This window comes from Aulonocara sp. 'chitande type north' Nkhata Bay, linkage group LG11 (genome assembly GCF_057382095.1).
Source record: "Aulonocara sp. 'chitande type north' Nkhata Bay isolate Kocher_YH1m ecotype deep benthic linkage group LG11, A_spYH_male_GT1.1, whole genome shotgun sequence".
Lineage (NCBI taxonomy): Eukaryota > Metazoa > Chordata > Actinopteri > Cichliformes > Cichlidae > Aulonocara > Aulonocara sp. 'chitande type north' Nkhata Bay.
This window is the reverse complement of record NC_141354.1, coordinates 4,853,911-4,874,179: the sequence shown is the minus strand read 5'-3', so window position 1 is coordinate 4,874,179 and position 20,269 is coordinate 4,853,911. Positions and strand designations below refer to the sequence as shown.

The 20,269-nt window shown below is 43.9% G+C and overlaps 1 protein-coding gene and 1 pseudogene across 3 annotated transcripts in view; one reads left to right on the top strand and one right to left on the bottom strand.

Annotated features, from left to right (window-relative positions):
- grik2 (glutamate receptor, ionotropic, kainate 2) overlaps positions 1-20,269 on the top strand; it is a 346,386-nt gene that overhangs the window by 284,669 nt on the left and 41,448 nt on the right. For all 3 annotated transcript variants that reach the window (XM_086310278.1, XM_086310275.1, XM_086310277.1), the window contains exon 15: positions 15,342-15,567. In XM_086310278.1, the coding sequence (XP_086166404.1) occupies positions 15,342-15,567 (226 nt within the window). The remainder of the gene's footprint in view (positions 1-15,341; positions 15,568-20,269) is intronic.
- LOC147318369 (uncharacterized) lies at positions 8,194-9,055 on the bottom strand (annotated as a pseudogene).

Sequence of the window (20,269 nt, the reverse complement as noted above, 5' to 3'; positions counted from 1 at the left end):
ATGCCTTTTTGAGTATTTCCTCCTTAGTCTTGTAACTCAAAAAGTGAACAATGATGGACCGAGGCGGGGTACCATCCGGGGGGGGGGGGGGGGGGGGGGGGGGTGCTGGGGACGCAGCAAGGGCACGATGTGCTCACTCAGTGTCTAAGTTCAAAGTCGAGGGGAGTTTCAGGTTCTCCCTCAGAAGATTTTCAACAAAGTCTATCATAGTGGGCGCACTTTTCTCTTTGTTCTCCACTACTCCATATATCCTGACATTATTTCGGCGGGAGCGCACTTCTTGATCGGCGAACTGAGACGCAAGCTTGGATTGTAGATTAAGTAGCTAAATACCACGTCCTCCACCATTTCAACCCATTCCTCCGTGTCCACGATACGTCCCTCCGCTTCCTCGAGTCTTATGTTGGTTTTGCATATTTCGGCCTTGACTTCTTCAAACTGTTGCGTGTTTTCTTTTCTGAAGTCCTTAATTTCCATTAGTATCGCTCTCAGATCAACCCTGTCGCCCTAATTCCTTTCGGCATTTCTGCTAGCAGTGGCCTCAGCACTAGCCAAAATGTCGCCCTCCTCGTTGACTTCACTTTCATCAGTATCCATCACTGTCGTAGTTTCGACTCGTTTCTTGGTTTTCGTCTTGCAGCATTTATCCTTCACCATAGCCCCTTCCTAGTTATTCACTTTCAGCTGTTTATCTTGTTAATATTTGGAATTTCAGAGGCTTTGACATAAAACGGGCCGGGAGCAGAAGTTTCACGCAGCTACCTCCATCACTGCACTGGAAGTCTCTCAGAGAAAACATATTCTATCCACACATTCAGTGTGAGATGTTTAAAATGCATGACTGGAATGGAACGCTTTGGTAAGACTTATCATCAGCCTCAGTCAATTCAATAGACCGCACTCTCAGACGTGCAAGCTTCCCAATCACAGTTTGTCTGTTTTTTGTTTGCCTTTTCTTGGTTCAAACTACTTTAGTTGGTTAACTATTGTCTTCTGCAAAACATATATCTAATGGTGGTTTATTATGTTAGTGTCTTTGCAGGATATTATTCGAAGCAGTGATACGTCTCTCTTCTTCGAGTCATAGGCATTCCCTATGGCCTGTTGCTACAACACCTTTAAATGATTTAATAAGTAAACACACACCTTGTTAGGTAATAAAATTACATCTTATTAAAGGTAATACTGCTTTTGACAGTGGCTTTTTACATGGATGTGTCACAGATCTTCTTGTCCCCAGGCTATACATGTCTGAATTATTTTGCATTAGTATTACAACAGATGGGAGGAACAGCTCATGCAACCATGGTGAATTAATCAAGTAGATAAAGCTCATTCACATGAGATCTGAGAAAGGAGTAAGCCAATTTATAGAAGAGAGGAAAAAAGAGAAAAGAAACAAATTGTGTTTTTTCCACCTTCCTTATGTTTATGATCATTTGGTAAAAACACTACACACTGTACAAAAAACAAACCAAAACAGTCTATGTTTAAACCCTCCTTCAAAAACTCCAACAACAATTTCATTTCTATTTCGAGAATCCTTTATGTATCCAAGGTAAAGTCTCTCTGACCATAAAATTCTCACTTTAAAGAGAGATGTGGCCAAAACGCCATGAACATAAACATGGCAGTGGATTCACTATAGTGAAATCAACTTTATAAACACATTATATACATCTTCATCTTGATGCATGCTCAATCATCCAGGTAAGTAAATCTCCAAAAGTTGATTAGGGAAACATGCAGTCAGCTGAGACTGAAGAAGTCACTTGGATGAGTGACGAAACGTTTCTCCCACAAAAAGCTATGTCCAGATGAACAGCATCAACTTTTGGAGACATTATATACACATTAATAACCTATTAAAGCTAACTTGAAAAAGTGTGCTCATTATCTAGAAATATCTCTAATGAGTTTGGAAAGTAAAGTTTCTTGAAAATGTTTCACCTCTCATCCGAGAAGCTTCTTCAATTCTAAGAGCAATTGGTGGAGAGTTCCAGGTTTTCAAGCCCTATTGGAAGTGTCCCAAAGAGGGTCCTGGACCCCTGATTGTTCCTCTGCCTAATCACCTGAGCCACGGTGTGAAAACGGGTGTGGCTCACAATCACACCCGTTTACACCTCAGAGCTTTTATATATATCTTAGTGCTGTCAGCGTTAATCTAGTTAAAATGACATTAACACCATAACTACATTAACGAGGCAAATCTCCATTAACCTGTTACTGCGGATTGCCCTGTGCGTGGGGCTGGACCGCATCAACCCGTTAATGAGCTAACCGCGCAAATGCATTGACGCCGTCCATATATGTCTATATTCAAAGGAGCTTGCAAAGAAAAGCGTCTGGACTTCTTTAAGTTGCTTGAAGACGTTTCACCTCTCATCCGAGAAGCTTCTTCACTTCTAAGGTCAAATGGTGGAGAGTCCCAGATATAAACCCAGTGGGAGTGACCCCCCACAGAGGGACAAAAGGACCCCCTGATGATCCTCTAATCGCCTGAGCCAAGGTGGGAAACTGGGCGTGGGTCCCAATCAGCCAGGGTTTCGGGTGAGTTCATTGTGAAACCTGGCCCCACCTTATCATGCAAATTCCTGAGGTCAGATGGCCCAGCATGTGAGTGGGCGTTAAGGCGTCTGGAAAGGATCTCAAAACTGGATTATAGATGGCAGAGAGTTGGTGTCGTAAACCCCCGCCTCTGTTCAAAGATGGTCGCTCACAGTGGACATAGATGGCTTCTTTCACTCCTCTTTCAAACCATCTGTCCTCTCTGTCCAAAATGTGAACATTGGCACCCTCGAAAGAGTGTCCTTTATCCTTAAGATGCAGATGGACAGCTGAGTCTTGTCCTGTGGAGGTGGCTCTTCTGTGCCATGCGCTTGTTAAGTGGCTGTTTGGTCTCTCCAATGTAGAGGTCTGAGTATTCCTCGCTGCACTGTACAGCATACACCACATTGTTAAGTTTGTGTTTTGGCGTTTTGTCTTTCGGGTGAACCAGTTTCTGTCTGAGCGTGTTGCTGGGTCTGAAATACACTGGGATGTCATGCTTGGAGAAAACTCTCCTGAGTTTCTCTGATACACCGGCTACATAGGGGATGACAATGTTGTTGCGTCTGTCCTTCTTTTCCTCCCTCGCTGGTGTCTGGTCTTCTTTTCTGTGCCTCTTTGCTGACTTTAAGAACGCCCATTTAGGATAGCCGCACGTTTTGAGTGCTTCCTTTACATGTGTGTGTTCCTTCTTTTTTCCTTCAGGCTTAGAGGGAACATGTTCTGCCCGGTGGTGTAGGGTCCTAATTACTCCGAGTTTGTGTTCCAGAGGGTGATGGGAGTCAAAGAGGAGGTACTGGTCCGTGTGTGTGGGCTTCCGGTAAACTTCGATGTTGAGTTTGCTGTTCTCTTCAATGTGCACAGCGCAGTCCAGGAAAGGCAGACAGTTGTCCTTTGTGTCTTCCCTGGTGAACTTGATGTTTTTATCCACAGCGTTAATGTGCGCAGTGAAGGATTCCACTTCTTGTGTCTTGATTTTGACCCAGGTGTCGTCCACATATCTGTACCAGTGGCTGGTTACTCTTCCTTTGAAAGAGCCAAGAGCCTTCCTTTCCACTTCCTCCATGTAAAGGTTGCTACAATAGGTGACACGGGGGAGCCCATGGCACAGCCACGGTTTTGTCTGTAGAAGCCCTCGTTGTATTTGAAGTATGTAGTGGTGAGGCAGAGGTCTAACAGTGTGCAGATCTGATCGGGTGTGAAGTTGGTCCTGTCCTCCAAGGAGCTGTCTTCTTGTAGTCGTTTTCTGACAGTCTCCACGGCCTCCGTGGTGGGTATGCAAGTGAAGAGAGAGACTACATCAAAGGACACCATGGTTTCATCTGGATCCAGGGTAAGTTTCTGGACCTTGTCGGTGAAGTCGGTGGAGTTCTTGATGTGGTGTGGGGTGTTCCCCACGAGAGGCGCAAGGATGGTAGCAAGGTGTTTAGCAATGTTGTAAGTGGCTGAGTTTATGCTACTGACTATGGGTCTGAGTGGGACAGCTTCCTTGTGGATTTTAGGAAGTCCATAGATGCAGGGTATGGCATCCCCTGGGTAAAGGCGGTGATATGTAAGGCAGTCAATAATTTTGTCCTTTTCAAAGTCTTGAAGGCAAGCTATAACTTTCTTTTTGTAGCTGCTTGTGGGGTCTCGCTTTAGGGCTTCGTAGGTATTGTTGTCACTGAGGAGAGTAGTGATCTTTGTATGGTAATCTGTAGTGTTTAGGACCACGGTGCATCTTCCCTTATCAGCTGGTAAAACAGTGATGTTGTGGTCTTTGCTCAGGGAAGCGACGGCCTTCTTTTCCTGTATTGTGAGGTTGGATGGAGGGACTTTGGCACTGGAGAGCGTGGCTGAGACTTTCATCCTGATTTGCTCTGCTTCTGTCTGTGATAATTTATTAATCCGTATGGCAGATTCTGTGGCTGTGATGAGGTCCACTATGGGCATCTGTTGTGGAGAAATGGCAAAATTGAGTCCTTTGGCTAATACTCTCTTTTCAGATTCAGTGGGAATCCTGTCTGAAAAGTTCTTAACCCATTTCTCCTGACTGGCATCAGGTGTGTTTTCTTCTCTGGGTTGTGTAGGTTCAGGATGAGGAGTGTGTGTTTTTGAAAGCAAGGTGTGAAATTTGTGGGGGGTCACTCCCACCAGGTTTATATCTGGGACTCTCCACCATTTGACCTTAGAACTGAAGAAGCTTCTCGGATGAGAGGTGAAACGTCTTCAAGCAACTTAAAGAAGTCCAGACGCTTTTCTTTGTAAGCTCCTTTGACTACGATGACCTGGATGACTGAGAACCTTCACAGACATATTGCCATACATTTTGGGAGGAACACCCTTCAACTGGTACGGGAGTATGAAAGGGAATCAAAGAAACTAGCGGATTATAGGAACCATCTCCGTTTCAACCTAAGATGTAGACAAAGCAGAGTTGTTCCTAAGAGCCTGCGCCTTAGATTCACTGTCAGGGGATACAGAGCAGACTTGATTCTACAGAGAGCACAAAATCACCTTTTAAGTGAAAGGATAAGACAGGTCCATTTCACCATAGATGCCCTCCAGATCAAGATCAGCCAGACCCTGCAGGAACTGGAAATCCTTCTACCCTCTCCAATCTTAGAAGAGGTTTACAAGTTTGTGGACAAAGCTCAGCGGGCCCAACACTCTAAAGGAAAAGAAAGACAACGCAGGAAATTTCACACCTTGCTTTCAAAAACACACACTCCTCATCCTGAACCTACACAACCCAGAGAAGAAAACACACCTGATGCCAGTCAGGAGAAATGGGTGAAGAACTTTTCAGACAGGATTCCCACTGAACCTGAAAAGAGAGTATTAGCCAAAGGACTCAATTTTGCCATTTCTCCACAACAGTTGCCCATAGTGGACCTCATCACAGCCACAGAATGTCATACTGTGTATGGTTGTGTGTGCGTGACAAATAAAATTTGAATTTGAAAGAATCTGCCATACGGATTAATAAATTATCACAGACAGAAGCAGAGCAAATCAGGATGAAAGTCTCAGCCACCCTCTCCAGTGCCAAAGTCCCTCCATCCAACCTCACAATACAGGAAAAGAAGGCCGTCGCTTCCCTGAGCAAAGACCACAACATCACTGTTTTACCAGCTGATAAGGGAAGATGCACCGTGGTCCTAAACACTACAGATTACCATACAAAGATCACTACTCTCCTCAGTGACAACAATACCTACGAAGCCCTAAAGCGAGACCCCACAAGCAGCTACAAAAAGAAAGTTATAGCTTGCCTTCAAGACTTTGAAAAGGACAAAATTATTGACCGCCTTAAATATCACCGCCTTTACCCAGGGGATGCCATACCCTGCATCTATGGACTTCCTAAGATCCACAAGGAAGCTGTCCCACTCAGACCCATAGTCAGTAGCATAAACTCAGCCACTTACAACATTGCTAAACACCTTGCTACCATCCTTGCGCCTCTCGTGGGGAACACCCCACACCACATCAAGAACTCCACCGACTTCACCGACAAGGTCCAGAAACTTACCCTGGATCCAGATGAAACCATGGTGTCCTTTGATGTAGTCTCTCTCTTCACTTGCATACCCACCACGGAGGCCGTGGAGACTGTCAGAAAACGACTACAAGAAGACAGCTCCTTGGAGGACAGGACCAACTTCACACCCGATCAGATCTGCACACTGTTAGACCTCTGCCTCACCACTACATATTTCAAGTACAACGAAGGCTTTTACAGACAAAAACATGGCTGTGCCATGGGCTCCCCCGTGTCACCTATTGTAGCCAACCTTTACATGGAGGAAGTGGAAAGGAAGGCTCTTGGCTCTTTCAAAGGAAGAGTACCCAGCCACTGGTACAGATATGTAGACGACACCTGGGTCAACATCAAGACACAAGAAGTGGAATCCTTCACTGCGCACATTAACGCTGTGGATAAAAACATCAAGTTCACCAGGGAAGACACAAAGGACAACTGTCTGCCTTTCCTGGACTGCGCTGTGCACATTGAAGAGAACGGCAACCTCAACATCGAAGTTTACCGGAAGCCCACACACACGGACCAGTACCTCCTCTTTGACTCCCATCACCCTTTGGAACACAAACTTGGAGTAATCAGGACCCTACACCACCGGGCAGAACATGTTCCCTCTAAGCCTGAAGGAAAGAAGAAGGAACACACACATGTAAAGGAAGCACTCAAAACGTGCGGCTATCCTAAATGGGCGTTCTTAAAGTCAGCAAAGAGGCACAGAAAAGAAGACCAGACACCAGCGAGGGAGGATAAGAAGGACAGACGCAACAACATTGTCATCCCCTATGTAGCCGGTGTATCAGAGAAACTCAGGAGAGTTTTCTCCAAGCATGACATCCCAGTGTATTTCAGACCCAGCAACACGCTCAGACAGAAACTGGTTCACCCGAAAGACAAAACGCCAAAACACAAACTTAACAATGTGGTGTATGCTGTACAGTGCAGCGAGGAATGCTCAGACCTCTACATTGGAGAGACCAAACAGCCACTTCACAAGCGCATGGCACAACACAGAAGAGCCACCTCCACAGGACAAGACTCAGCAGTCCATCTGCATCTTAAGGATAAAGGACACTCTTTCGAGGATGCCAATGTTCACATTTTGGACAGAGAGGACAGATGGTTTGAAAGAGGAGTGAAAGAAGCCATCTATGTCCACTGTGAGCGACCATCTTTGAACAGAGGCGGGGGTTTACGACACCAACTCTCTGCCATCTATAATCCAGTTTTGAGTTCCCTCCCCAGACGCCTTAACGCCCACTCACATCCTGGGCCATCTGACCTCAGGAATTCACATGATAAGGTGGGGCCAGGTTTCACAATGAACTCACCCGAAACCCTGGCTGATTGGGACCCACGCCCAGTTTCCCACCTTGGCTCAGGCGATTAGAGGATCATCAGGGGGTCCTTTTGTCCCTCTGTGGAGGGTCACTCCCACTAGGTTTATATCTGGGACTCTCCACCATTTGACCTTAGAACTGAAGAAGCTTCTCGGATGAGAGGTGAAACGTCTTCAAGCAACTTAAAGAAGTCCAGACGCCTTTCTTTGCAAGCTCCTTTGACTACGATGACCTGGATGACTGAGAACCTTCACAGACATATATATCTATATAAAATTCTCCTCTCGCGCCTGTGGGCGGTCTATGCTTCAAGCTCGGGTCCTCTACCAGAGGCCTGGGAGCTTGAGGGTCCTGCGCAGTATCTTAGCTGTTCCTAGGACTGCGCTGTTCTGGACAGAAATCTTAGTTGTTCTTGGGATTTGCTGGAGCCACTCGCCTAGCTTGGGAGTCACCGCACCTAGTGCTCCGATTACCACGGGGACCACCGTTACCTTCACCCTCCACATCTTCTTGAGCTCTTCTCTGAGCCCTTGGTATTTCTCCAGCTTCTCGTGTTCCTTCTTCCTGATGTTGCTGTCATTGGGAACCGCTACATCGATCACTACGGCCGTCTTCTTCTGTTTGTCTACCACCACTATGTCCGGTTGGTTAGCCACCACCATTTGTCCGTCTGTATCTGGAAGTCCCACAGGATCTTAGCTCGGTCATTCTCCATCACCCTTGGGGGCGTCTCCCATTTTGACCTCGGGACTTCCAGGTTATACTCGGCACAGATGTTCCTGTACACTATGCCGGCCACTTGGTTATGGCGCTCCATGTATGCCTGGTGTGATAGACCCCAGCCTCTATGGATCTCAGAGCTTGTTCCTGTGCTGCCATGATTAGTGCCTCTGTGCTGTCTTTCAGTCCAGCTTTGTCCAGCCACTGGTAGGATTTCTGGATATCAGCCACCTCCTCTATCTGCCGGTGGTACATACCGTGCAGGGGCCTGTCCTTCTTCCTCTTTCTTGGGTTTCTGCTGCCTGAGGTATTCACTGAGCATATGGTCGCGTTTGGTCATCTTCCTGATGTATTCGTGGATGTTCGTTGTCTCATCCTGGACCGTGGTGCTGACACTCACTGGTCCCCGGCCTCCGTCCTTCCGCTTAGCGTACAGCCTTAGGGTAGTGGACTTGGGGTGAAACCTTCCATGCATGGTCAGGAGCTTCCTGGTCTCGATGTCAGTGGCTTCTATCTCCTCCTTTGGCCAGCTTATTACCCCAGCAGGGTACCTGATCACGGGCAGGGCACAGGTGTTGAAAGCCCGGATCTTGTTCTTACCGTTCAGCTGACTCCTCAGGACGTGCCTGACCCTCTGCCGGTACTTGGTGGTTGCAACTTTCCTAGCGACCTCTTCGTGGTTTGCCTGCGGGATCCCCAGGTACTTGTAACTGTCCTCTATGTCTGTGATGTTGCCTTCTGGTAGTTTGATCCCCACAGTTCTGACTATGTTCCCGCTCTTTGTTATCATCTGACTACATTTATTCAGTCCGAATGACATTCCGATATCGTTGCTGTAGTGGATCAGTGAATCGATGTCTCATTCACTCTTGGCAAACAGCTCGATGTCATTCATGTACAGGAGGTGGCTGACAACTGCTCCACTCCGTAGTCGGTATCCATAGCCAGCAATGTTCCCTCTAAGCTGCGCATGTGCGAAATTGCGCACTGTTCTGTTGGCACGGTCTCTGCGCACAGAAAATCTGCGTGGCGCACAAAAAAAAAAACTAACCTGAATTGAAATTAAAATTAATACTTCAACAATCATGTTTTGCAGTGTTAGTCAGTAAGTGACTGGCTGCTCCCATATGGGATTAGAACGATGCCTCCTTATCCCATAGTTAAGCCGATGCGTATATATATGGGGTGATCGTGGCTCAAGAGTTGGGAGTTCGCCTTGTAATCGGAAGGTTGCCGGTTCGAGGACAGTCTCCGGCTTGGACAGTCTCGGTCGTTGTGTCCTTGGGCAAGACACTTCACCCGCTGCCTACTGGTGGTGGTCAGAGGGCCCGGTGGCGCCAGTGTCCGGCAGCCTCGCCTCTGTCAGTGCGCCCCAGGGTGGCTGTGGCTACAATGTAGCTGCCATCACCAGTGTGTGAATGTGTGTGTGAATGGGTGAATGACTGGATATGTAAAGCGCTTTGGGGTCCTTAGGGACTAGTAAAGCGCTATATAAATACAGGCCATTTACAGGCCATACGCAGCCAATCAACGTGGTTGACAGGCTATGACAGCGTCCTTATGTGCTGATACCAGTATTTTAGCTAGCAAAGCAGCGTGGCTGATGAGGAGTGAAGCTACGTTAATGACAACGTGTACAACCATTGGAGATGTGAGCAGGACAGACGGAACAACTGACGGACAAAGTGTGGACTTTATACCAGTTTTTAAATTGTGTTGATCGGCCACGTAAAACCAGAGTTATGATAAAAATATCTGCAATGCTTGGTTTTCTTCCTGAATACTGCCGTTGTTTATATTTACTGCGGGAAGAAACGGTAAAACGCCGTTTTATAAGAAAAAAGGCTCGAAAGCCTGTGAGCAAAAACAACCCCCCCCCCCCCCCCACCTTTCCTATTGGTCCAAAAAAGTACCGTGTCGACCAATCAAAAAATGATTTGGCAAAGTGGCATCTTGTTGTTAAGAAACGGGGGGAAGTTTTAGGAGTGACGGCGGTGTTTTGAGATGTGAGAGATTTGAGACGTTCAGCGCAAATCTTGTGTAGGCAGTGTGTAGTGTAAGGCAAGGCAAGTTTATTTGTATAGCACAATTCAACAACAAGGTGATTCAAAGTGCTTTACAGAGACATTAGAAACAAAAACAAATAAAAAGCATGATTTAAAATTGATTAAAACAAGCAAGCAAACAAACAAACTAATTAACAAACAAACAAACAAACAAACAAAACAGTATATAAATCAAAACAGATAAAATCAGAACAGTAGATAAAATCAGTAGTTAATTGAGTCAGTAGTGTTGTTGTGTGTGTCAGAACAATGAGGCGACTGCTGAGTGTTACAGGTGTTACAGCAGTGATACATCTGCTGCTGTCAGGCCTGCAGGTATCAGGCTGTTGTTCTCCTTCATCTCATAGTGGACACAAATAATTTTTTGGAGTGGCACAAATAATTTGTGTGGCATCAGATTTGATGCAGAACAGCTGATTGTTCTGTAAATAGTTTGAAATGTTTATTTAAAAAAACGCCTTGGCTGCGTTTAAAAAAATAGCTGCAAAAAACTTTGTTGTTTGCCAAAGTCAGTTACTTTTTTGAAGAAGTAACTATATAATTAATTGCCCAACATTGGTCATTAAATATTGTAGTTTGCAGACAGAGAGTTACAGACTCTCTCCCAGACCACAGACTCATAATACAAGTCAGAGCTTTATAAAAAATAATAAAAAAAAGTAAGTTTTGTTTTTCGAAATTGGAGTTCAAGTTATTTTTACTTCCAATAGTGTTAACATGCTACACAGCTCATGAACAAGATTTATTTATTAATTTTTATTGTAAGTGGACTAAAGCAGTTAATTAAAAGTAGTCTAACGTAAATGTAAAGGCTGTAATTCGATTATTTTAATAAATCATGTAACTTGGATGGATGAGATGCCGGCGTGACCACAGCGCACACGTCTGATGTCGCTCACGGTGGTCAAAGGGGACGCTCAGGGAGTTTGTGTGTTGCTCAGACACGTGAAAAATTAGAGGGAACATTAGTAGCCAGTCTTGTTAATGATCTCACTGAGGGGGTTCAGGCCTATGCAGAACAGCAGTGGGGACAGAGCATCTGCTTGGTAGATCCCGCACTTGATGGTGACTTGTGCTATGGGCTTGAAGTTGGCCTAGCATGTTGTCCACCACATCCCCATTGAGTTCCTGATGAAGGCTCTCAGGGTTCTGTTGGTATTGTATAGGTCTAGGCATTCCAGGATCCAGGTGTGGGGCATCGAGTCATACGCCTTCTTGTAATCAATCCAGGCAGTGCCTAGTTATGTAGTCTTGGCTGACTGTGTACCTGGAAGAATTGATGCTTTTTTGAAGCCAAAGGGAGGTCACACCAAACATTAATTTGATTTAGATTTCTCTTTTGTTCATTCACTGCATTTTGTTGATTGATTAAAAATAAATGATTAACAGTCATATTTTTGAAAGCATTTTTTTTGTTTACAGCATTTTTCTCACCTGCCTAAAACTTTTGCACAGTACTGTATATACACATATATAAAATATATTTAATGTCTTATTTAAAGTAGAACTTACCTCATCTAGTTCTCTATACATATTTACGATAATAATGGCCAGCTTATTTTATGACAACCTTATTTTTATAAAACCTTAGTTTTTATAAAAGTAAAAACTTAGTTTTTATGACAACTCTAAGTATTGTTAGCTACTAAACTACTGTTAACTGCTCTGTTAGTGTTGTAAGGTGATAGCCTAAGTTAATAACTACAAGAGACATAGTCCTAAACATAAATTAAGGAATAAAAAAGGTTTTACTTACCTTGCAGTCCAACAGCAGGTGCTAAAATATGGGTTTGATGTTATCCATTGTTATAATCCATTGGTTTATGCAAGCATGTCTCCATGAGGCAAGCCAAAAAGAAAAAGTGCAGACTCCCAGTAGGCAGCAGTCTACCACCGACTGGCAGCCAGCTCTTTGCAGGCTGTTCCATTTATGCTGTGGAAAGGGAGTTTTTCCTTCCCACTGTTACCAAAACACTGGCTCACAGGGGGTCAAATGATTATTGGGGTTTTGTGGGTTTTTTGTATTATTGTAGGGTCTACCTTGAGGTGATTGTTGTGGTGATTTGGCGCTGTATAAATAAAACTGAATTGAATCAACAAGCTTTGGTACTCTCACTGATTAAATTAAAAAACGTTTAATGCTTTAGTTCACTCTGTATTTAGATCTATTTTAAAACGTCTATTCATCTCCACAATTTTAGGGAAAATCATAATTCCTTTTACAACTAAAGTCCTTTATAGATGGTCATAGCATTCTGGGCATGAAACTGCCCACAGTACCAAATTTGAACTTTGAAGACTTAATTACCTTGAGGATCTTTGACTGAGATGTACTGCTGCTTTTAAAGGAGTAGACCACACCATTCTCAACATGACGTGTCTTGACAGGAGACATCAAAAATAGTGTCGAAGGCAACATTTATCACAGAGAACCTTCTGACTTCACCTTGGTATGTCTACATAATCTTCATCTTCTAACCCCTGGAGCTAATTAAAAAAAATGGCCTAGTTTACCTTTTTTTTTTATATACAGCTGTTCTACTCTACTTGATTTTCCTGACTCAAAGCACAACATGCATCATTCACCCATTTATAGAAGCCTTTCAAATTTCCATGCTTAAGTGCTTTCTATTTCTAATTCACACGCATTGATACTCTGGATGCATCGGAGAGCAACTTGAGATTCCGTGTCTTGCTCGAGCATACTTGGTATGCAGAAGAAACAGAAACAAAAACAAAAAGAGTCCAAACAAAACAGAAAACAGACCAGTGGCTGGCCCGGCCAAAGGACAGTCAGAGAGGAGGTTGGCCCAGTCATGTACAGTATTGAGGTCTAGAGGCAGAGGCCAGTGCAGGCAAAACCATTCAGGAAGTCTGCCAGGAGTCCAAAAACTGAGATGAAGCAATTCAGGAGGAAAAATAAATTCAGGGAATCGGCCAGGGGAATGAAGAATGAATAAAATGAAGGAACCCTGGGAATGGGCAACTGAAGAGATGTGGCTTATCTTGCTGCAAAGATGATTAATTGGAGGCTGGTATTGACGGAGACTCCTCAGAAAGCAAAGCCAGTGGTCAACGAATTGGAAGAGAAGATAGAGACCCTATGGCTTGGGTTCAGCTTACAAGGGACCCTCGGCCTCAGGCCAAACAGGACCAACTGGCTCAGATGGCTCGGACCCCACTGGTTTGGGTGGTGTGGACAGCACTGGCCTGAAGACCACTGAGAAGAGGTGATCAAGAAAACCTGGAAAGCGGAAGCAGAGGAAGCTTCAACCCACTGGCCATGGCTGCAAAGAGGAGCAGATATCCTGCAGCAGCTTTATGAAGGAACTCATTTACCACAGCAGTGACATGAAGGAGCTTGTCTACCGTCTTCCTCCCTCGGTTCTGTTAACATATTTTACAAACGAGAAGTCTTTGGAGAAGTAGAGGATTCTTCTTTAATCATGCATCTATAGTGACCAGCATGGCTGACAGTTTTTATGTTAGGGGACTGGTCAAGGATTTTTTGCACACTAGTCATTTCGTTTCTGTACCTTGAAACAACAAAATACAAAAACAAGCCAGTATATACACACCAGGTGATTAGGGAGATGGGAAACGCCTGGGAACACAGCTGAACAGACTGGCTAACGAGACAAGAGAAAGTAAAACTAAACACAGGACACACACAAAACAAAACAGGAAATAACTAACATTGACACCAGGAATAAGACACACGAGCTTAGTACAGAGACAGAAGACAAAACACAGAAACAGAACCAGAACAGACAGAACAGTTTAACAGTTTAAAGAAATCATTAAAAGCTCAGAATGACCATGACATTATACCCATGATGAGTATATATAAACCTTTGAAAATCTGTCAATTTAAGACTTTATTTAAGAACATACAAAACTCATTCTAAATTCTAACTAACTCAACAGCAACGATTTGGATGAACCAGGATATTTTAAAGCATTTACAAATATAAGGCCCCTTCAGTGTCATCAGTTTCACTGAGGGTTTAGCAGAAATAAAAGAAGAGGACAGCATTAGCCTTCCCATCATGGCAGAAGCAGGTGGATGAAAACTTTATTAAACTGGTGATGACTTAAGAGGATCAGCCAGCACAAAGTATTTCGGTAGCTTGTACTTGTAATTTTGAATTTCATAAGATTTTGATCCAGTATTTCTAAACTATGAGGATGTAACATATTGGATGGATTCTTTTGAACTATTTTGGTTTGGCAGCTATTCATTGTATGCACTAGTTGTGCTTCCCACCCCTTCGCGCATGGTTTGAATGAAATCAGCTCTGAATTCCTGTGCGTAGGCTCTTGGAAAAATACCTTGGCTGTCTGCCTGACTTAGAGTATAGGTGGTTATCTGACTCTCTGTGTATTCACAGCCACTGCTCTCGCCTTATCAGCAGTCTGAAGCTTGCATGCTCAATTGCCTGATTTGTCAAGAGTGACTCCAAAAGATTCTGATAGGCACTCCACAAATCACCCAGTTGATCTAAAATATCGACCAGCCACAAAAAGTCATTACACACAATAATGGCGGGCAGGACCTTGAAGATGTGACTTAATTGCTTTTCAAATAGCTTCAAAAATGGCTTCAAATCTGCCTCCCCAGACAGTAATGTGGTCTTGGACTTTTCATGGTGATTACAGGTGTACTAAGTTGGGCACTGTGCTCTGCTACTGAGAGTACCCTGCTGCTGCTTATGCCTGTAAGTGTTATCAGCTTTATGGGCATCAAAGAAGAACATTATGGTCATACAAATTCAGACTGTTCACACTGCTGTTTAGCATGCTTGTCTGCTTCAACTTATATTCCACTCGTAAGCGATATTGACGGAGGCAGGCAGAAAGCATGACGTACTGCTATAGCTCCAAACAAATTCTGCTAAACCTAATGAAATTTGGAAAGTAGATGATTGCATGCATTGGCAGTATTTGAAAGTGTGATTGTATGAATGTCACTCACACACACACACGTTAACTCTTTATGAATCTCTAAATTTAACGTTACAACTTTAGGATGATCAAAACATACAGTACATGGCTTTTACAATGAATACATTTAGCTAAATTATAAATTGCTTTGTGTTTAAGTAGTTAAATATTATTTTCTCACATTACACTTCTATGTCTCCTCAGAAAACCAAGATCTCAACATATGACAAAATGTGGGAGTTTATGAGCAGTCGGCGGCACTCTGTGATGGTGAAGAATGTCGAGGAAGGCATTCACCGTGTGCTCACCTCGGACTACGCATTCCTCATGGAATCCACCACCATCGAATTTGTCACGCAGCGCAACTGCAACCTCACACAGATTGGAGGCCTCATTGACTCAAAAGCCTATGGGATCGGGACCCCAATGGGTATGTGACACGTGTTATAATGATGTGTTTTGCTTAGAAACAAATGCTCTTAAGGTTGTCGCATATACAGTATTTTTTTCTAGACTCTACAAACTACTTAGAGCGATCTATTTTGCAGTGCATTAGGAAATCTGAAATCAAGTTTTAGTTGCCTTTTGAGTTGCTGTTTCTTTGAAATGTGTTTCCTTTCTGCTCTTCATTGGCAACGTCAGAACTTTGAGCCAGCATGAAATGTAAGACACTATGATGTCTCCAATTAGGGGAAAAATCTGCAGATGCAGTTACTAGCTAGCAAATTAGTATATATATATTTTTTTGTTCTTTTTCTTATTTAACAGCAGCTAACGCACCGAAAAAAACCCATCAGGATATGCTTAAAGCTCACCTCGGTATCACTGTCAACGGATAGAAGTGACCTTCGATAATATACTTTTTTCAAAGCCTCATTGAGAGTAAATAAACATGAACACATTGATAGCTGAGGTAAACAGCAGACTGACAGCTTACATCAGAGAGGAACAGCAGCCAGAGTTGTTTGTCCTACAGCACCCCCCATAGAAATCAGAATTCAGTTGACTCCAGTCTGCAATCTACTGACCTCTAGTGGTGAGATTTTACACACTCTCTTTAAAAATATCAATAAGGTCAGACAAAGAAATATGGATTTCAGTCCAGAAATGTCCTCCATTATGCCAAATTTTATGCCTTAAGTGGGTTATTAACATAAAAGGTCAGGTCCTTTAACATAGGTATCTCTTTTGACTCAAGTGTAATTGCAAAGAACATGTTTTTGTTGCAGAACAGCACCTCAGTATATTAAGTGGCTGTACACTATGGAGGTTAAAAAAGCAGTTATTGTGAAAGCTTTATTGATGGCTCTGTAATGGAAGCAAATACAGATTTTCCACTTTGACACTGCACTTGAAGGATAGAGGTCAGAGCCTAATTATTGTAAGCCCTTTAATTAGATGGATTTGATGTTTAGTTCATAATAGTTCATTGTCTGATGTTGAACAGAATCCTGATTATTATTTTTTTGTTATTTTGTTGACTTCACAGTGGCTTTTAAACATATTTTATGTCATTCCTTTACCACATAATTAGTGATTTACTGGTAATATAGCCTACTTCTACTGGTAATGTAGTAGTAGGAAGGATCAAAGAGATGATTCTGCTTTGATGTTTCATAAATCAAGATGATGAATATATCGAGGTGTGGTATACTTTGCTTTGTTGTTGCACATTAAAACCAAACTTAACCGTACCTTGACAGTTTACATTGCAACACATGCCAGAGGGTAATCCTTATGGAGGAATACTTAGCCCCAGGATTGTCCCTGCTATCTTCAGCATGCAGAAGAACAGTGCAACACAAATAGAGAGGTGAAAACATAGGGTATATTGTTAAACACTTTATTAGATTAAGCAGCAGATTTTCACAATTTGCTACAAATACAGTAAGACGAAAACTTCTTGCTAGGTTCTTTTACAGTTATAGATGGCAGGGATCTTGCAACAGTAACCTCACATAAATTATAAAATCAAGCTATAGCTTTCACAGAGAGGCGATTGTACTGTCAGTGTTATACGTCATTGTTATTAACTGGCTCAGAAGCAAGGGATACATTTGTACCATGGGCCACCTCAGGAATGGATAACTGGCTTTTGTTTTTATGTTCCCTGTAAAGCACTTTGTAACAGATTCCTGTCTTTAAAAGTGCCATATAAATTCATTTTACTTCCTTACCTCCTTACTCCAAATCAAAACACTCAAATGCAGGTTTAAAAAAAGTTTTAGCTTCAGATAGTTCGGCAGTACTCAGAACAGCCCTTAGATCCTCAAAGCCGGAGAAAACTGCACGTAAACTTAAACTCGGGGTGGGTATAGAGGAAAAAATGCTTTTCGCTCACCCTTGAGTGATGATGTCTGTGGAAGTGGGTCACTGTTGGTTGACACAAACTGAGCTGCAGGCTCTGAGGATGAAGCACTTTCAAGCTAAGGCAGCGGCACTTCACTGTGGACCGGCAGGGTGATGCGACAGCGAATGGCGGCTTGGGAGGTCACCGGTGACGCAGCTTTGCAGATAGAGCAAGGCCAGCCCGTGCGGGAAACCTCTGGTTGAGGCAAAGCAGGGCTAGCAGCAAGGTCTGAATGGTGCAGCTAGAGCTCATGTTGATGGCTGGGCCGTCTGTCCTTAGGAAATGGTATAGGTGAAGAAACTCGCTAAACCCTTGCCGTCCCCACCTGAGGAGCAGATATGGGTGCAGGGACGGGTTAGGTCCTGGCCACCATGACGCTAGGCACAGGGACAGGTGCAGGAGCAAGCTGGATACCAGTCATCCCCACCCAAGGAACAGATATGGAGCAGGAGTGGACTGGGTCTCAGCTGCCCTCGCCCTGGGTGCAGGCAAAGCCCTAGCCGCTCAAGGAACCACGGCAGGGACAGGGACCAGCTGGGCCCTATCCACCCTCACCGGGGAAACTGGAAGGGTGCAGGGGAAGTCAGGGTCCTAGCCGTCCTTCGAGTAGGAACAGGCTGAGACACAGGTTTGAGATAATGACAGGAGGAGAGAAATGGTCAGGTTCAAAGTCAAATTCCGGGGAGAGAGTCTCAGATGCTGGAACAGTTCGTATGGATGGAAGTTGGTAATAACCAGTCTTCTGACAGCCCAGTACAAATAATAAACAGTCTTAGATTTTGCTGGACTTGTGGTTTGCTGAACAGTAGGTTTCAACTTGTGGTGATTTGGAGGGAAAAAGTCAAACTCACTCACCACTGGGTACTGCTCCGCAAGGCCCTGCCTCCTTTTGGCAGAGACATGGGAAAGAAACTGAGAGCTTAAACACACTGGATAAAGATGACTAGAAACAGGGAAGAATATAACTGAACTAAGTCTGACTAATGAAACAGGAAGTCGAACTTAACACAGTGCACATTGTCAAAAAGGCTAACACAATAAAATAATGGGCTGATTCTTATATAGCACTTTTCTACTCTCCCGCAGTACTCAAAGCGCTCTATACAACATGCCTCATTCACCCATTCACACCTACTCATACAAGCACTTCTAAACACAAGTGCAACTAATAAACATTCACACACATTCACACTCCGATGAACGCATCGGAGGGCAATTTGGGGTTGGTATCTTGCCCAAGGATATTTGGCATGCAGACTGGGGAAGCAAAGGATTGAACCACCAACCTTCCAATCAGTAGCTTATCTGCTCTACCTGAGCCACAGCCACCCCACAAAATAGGAAATATACTTGGTTGCGAGCTCTCGTTGGATTGTTTGGTACAGGCTGTATACCCAAGAACCAATTCCAGTTCTTGGTTGGTCCACTGCGCTTGCCTGTTGGTCTGGAGTTGGAAACCAGACGACAGACTAACCTCCAAGTCTTCAGTTCAATTCAATTTTATTTATATAGAGCCAAAGCATGACAACAGTCGCTTCAAGGCACTTTATATTGTACAGTAGACCCTACAATAATACATACAGAGAAAACTGAACAACCATATGACCCCTTATGAGCAAGCACTTTGGCGACAGTGGGAAAGAAAAACTCCCTTTTAACAGGAAGAAACCTCCGGCAGAACCAGGCTCAGGGAGGGGCGGGGCCATCTGCTGCGACCGGTTGGGGTGAGAGAAGGAAGACAGGATAAAGACATGCGGTGGAAGAGAGACAGAGGTTAATAACAGATATGATTCAATGCAGAGAGGTCTGTTAATACATAGTGAGCGAGAAAGGTGACTGGAAAGGAAAAACCCAATGCATCATGGGAATCCCCGGCAGCCTATGTCTATTGCAGCATAACTAAGGGAGGATTCAGGGTCACCTGGTCCAGCCCTAACTATATGCTTTAGCAAAAAGGAAAGTTTGAAGCCTAATCTTAAAAGTAGAGATAGTGTCTGTCTCCTGAATCCAAACTGGAAGCTGGTTCCACAGAAGAGGGGCCTGAAAACTGAAGGCTCTGCCTCCCATTCTACTTTTAAATACTCTAGGAACAACAAGTAGGCCTGCAGAGCGAGAGCGAAGCGCTCTAATAGGGTGATATGGTACTACAAGGTCATTAAGATGAGATGGGGCCTGATTATTTAAGATCTTGTATGTGAGGAGCAGGATTTTGAATTCTGGATTTAACAGGAAGCCAAAACAGGAGAAATCTGCTCTCTCTTTCTAGTCCCTGTCAGGACTCTTGCTGCAGCATTTTGGATCAGCTGAAGGCTTTTCAGTGAGTTTTTAGGACATTCTGATAATAATGAATTACAGTCGTCCAGCCTGGAAGTAATAAATGCATGAACTAGTTTTTCAGCGTCACTCTGAGACAGGATATTTCTAACTTTAGAGATGTTGCACAAATGGAAGAATGCAGTCTTACATATTTGTTTAATATGTGTGTTGAAGGACATGTCCTGGTCAAAATGACTCCAAGGTTCCTCACAGCGTTACTGGAGGCCAAGGTAATGCCACCCAGAGTAAGAATCTGCTTAGATACCATATTTCTAAGCTTTTCAGGGCCGAGTACAATAACCTCAGTTTGATCTGAATTAAGAAGCAGAAAGTGAGCGGCCATCCAGGTCTTTGTGTCTTTAAGACATTCCTGCAGTTTAACTCATTGGTGTGTGTTATCTGGCTTCATGGACAGATAGAGCTGGGTGTAAATGTATGCTATGTCTTCTAATGATGCTGCCTAAGG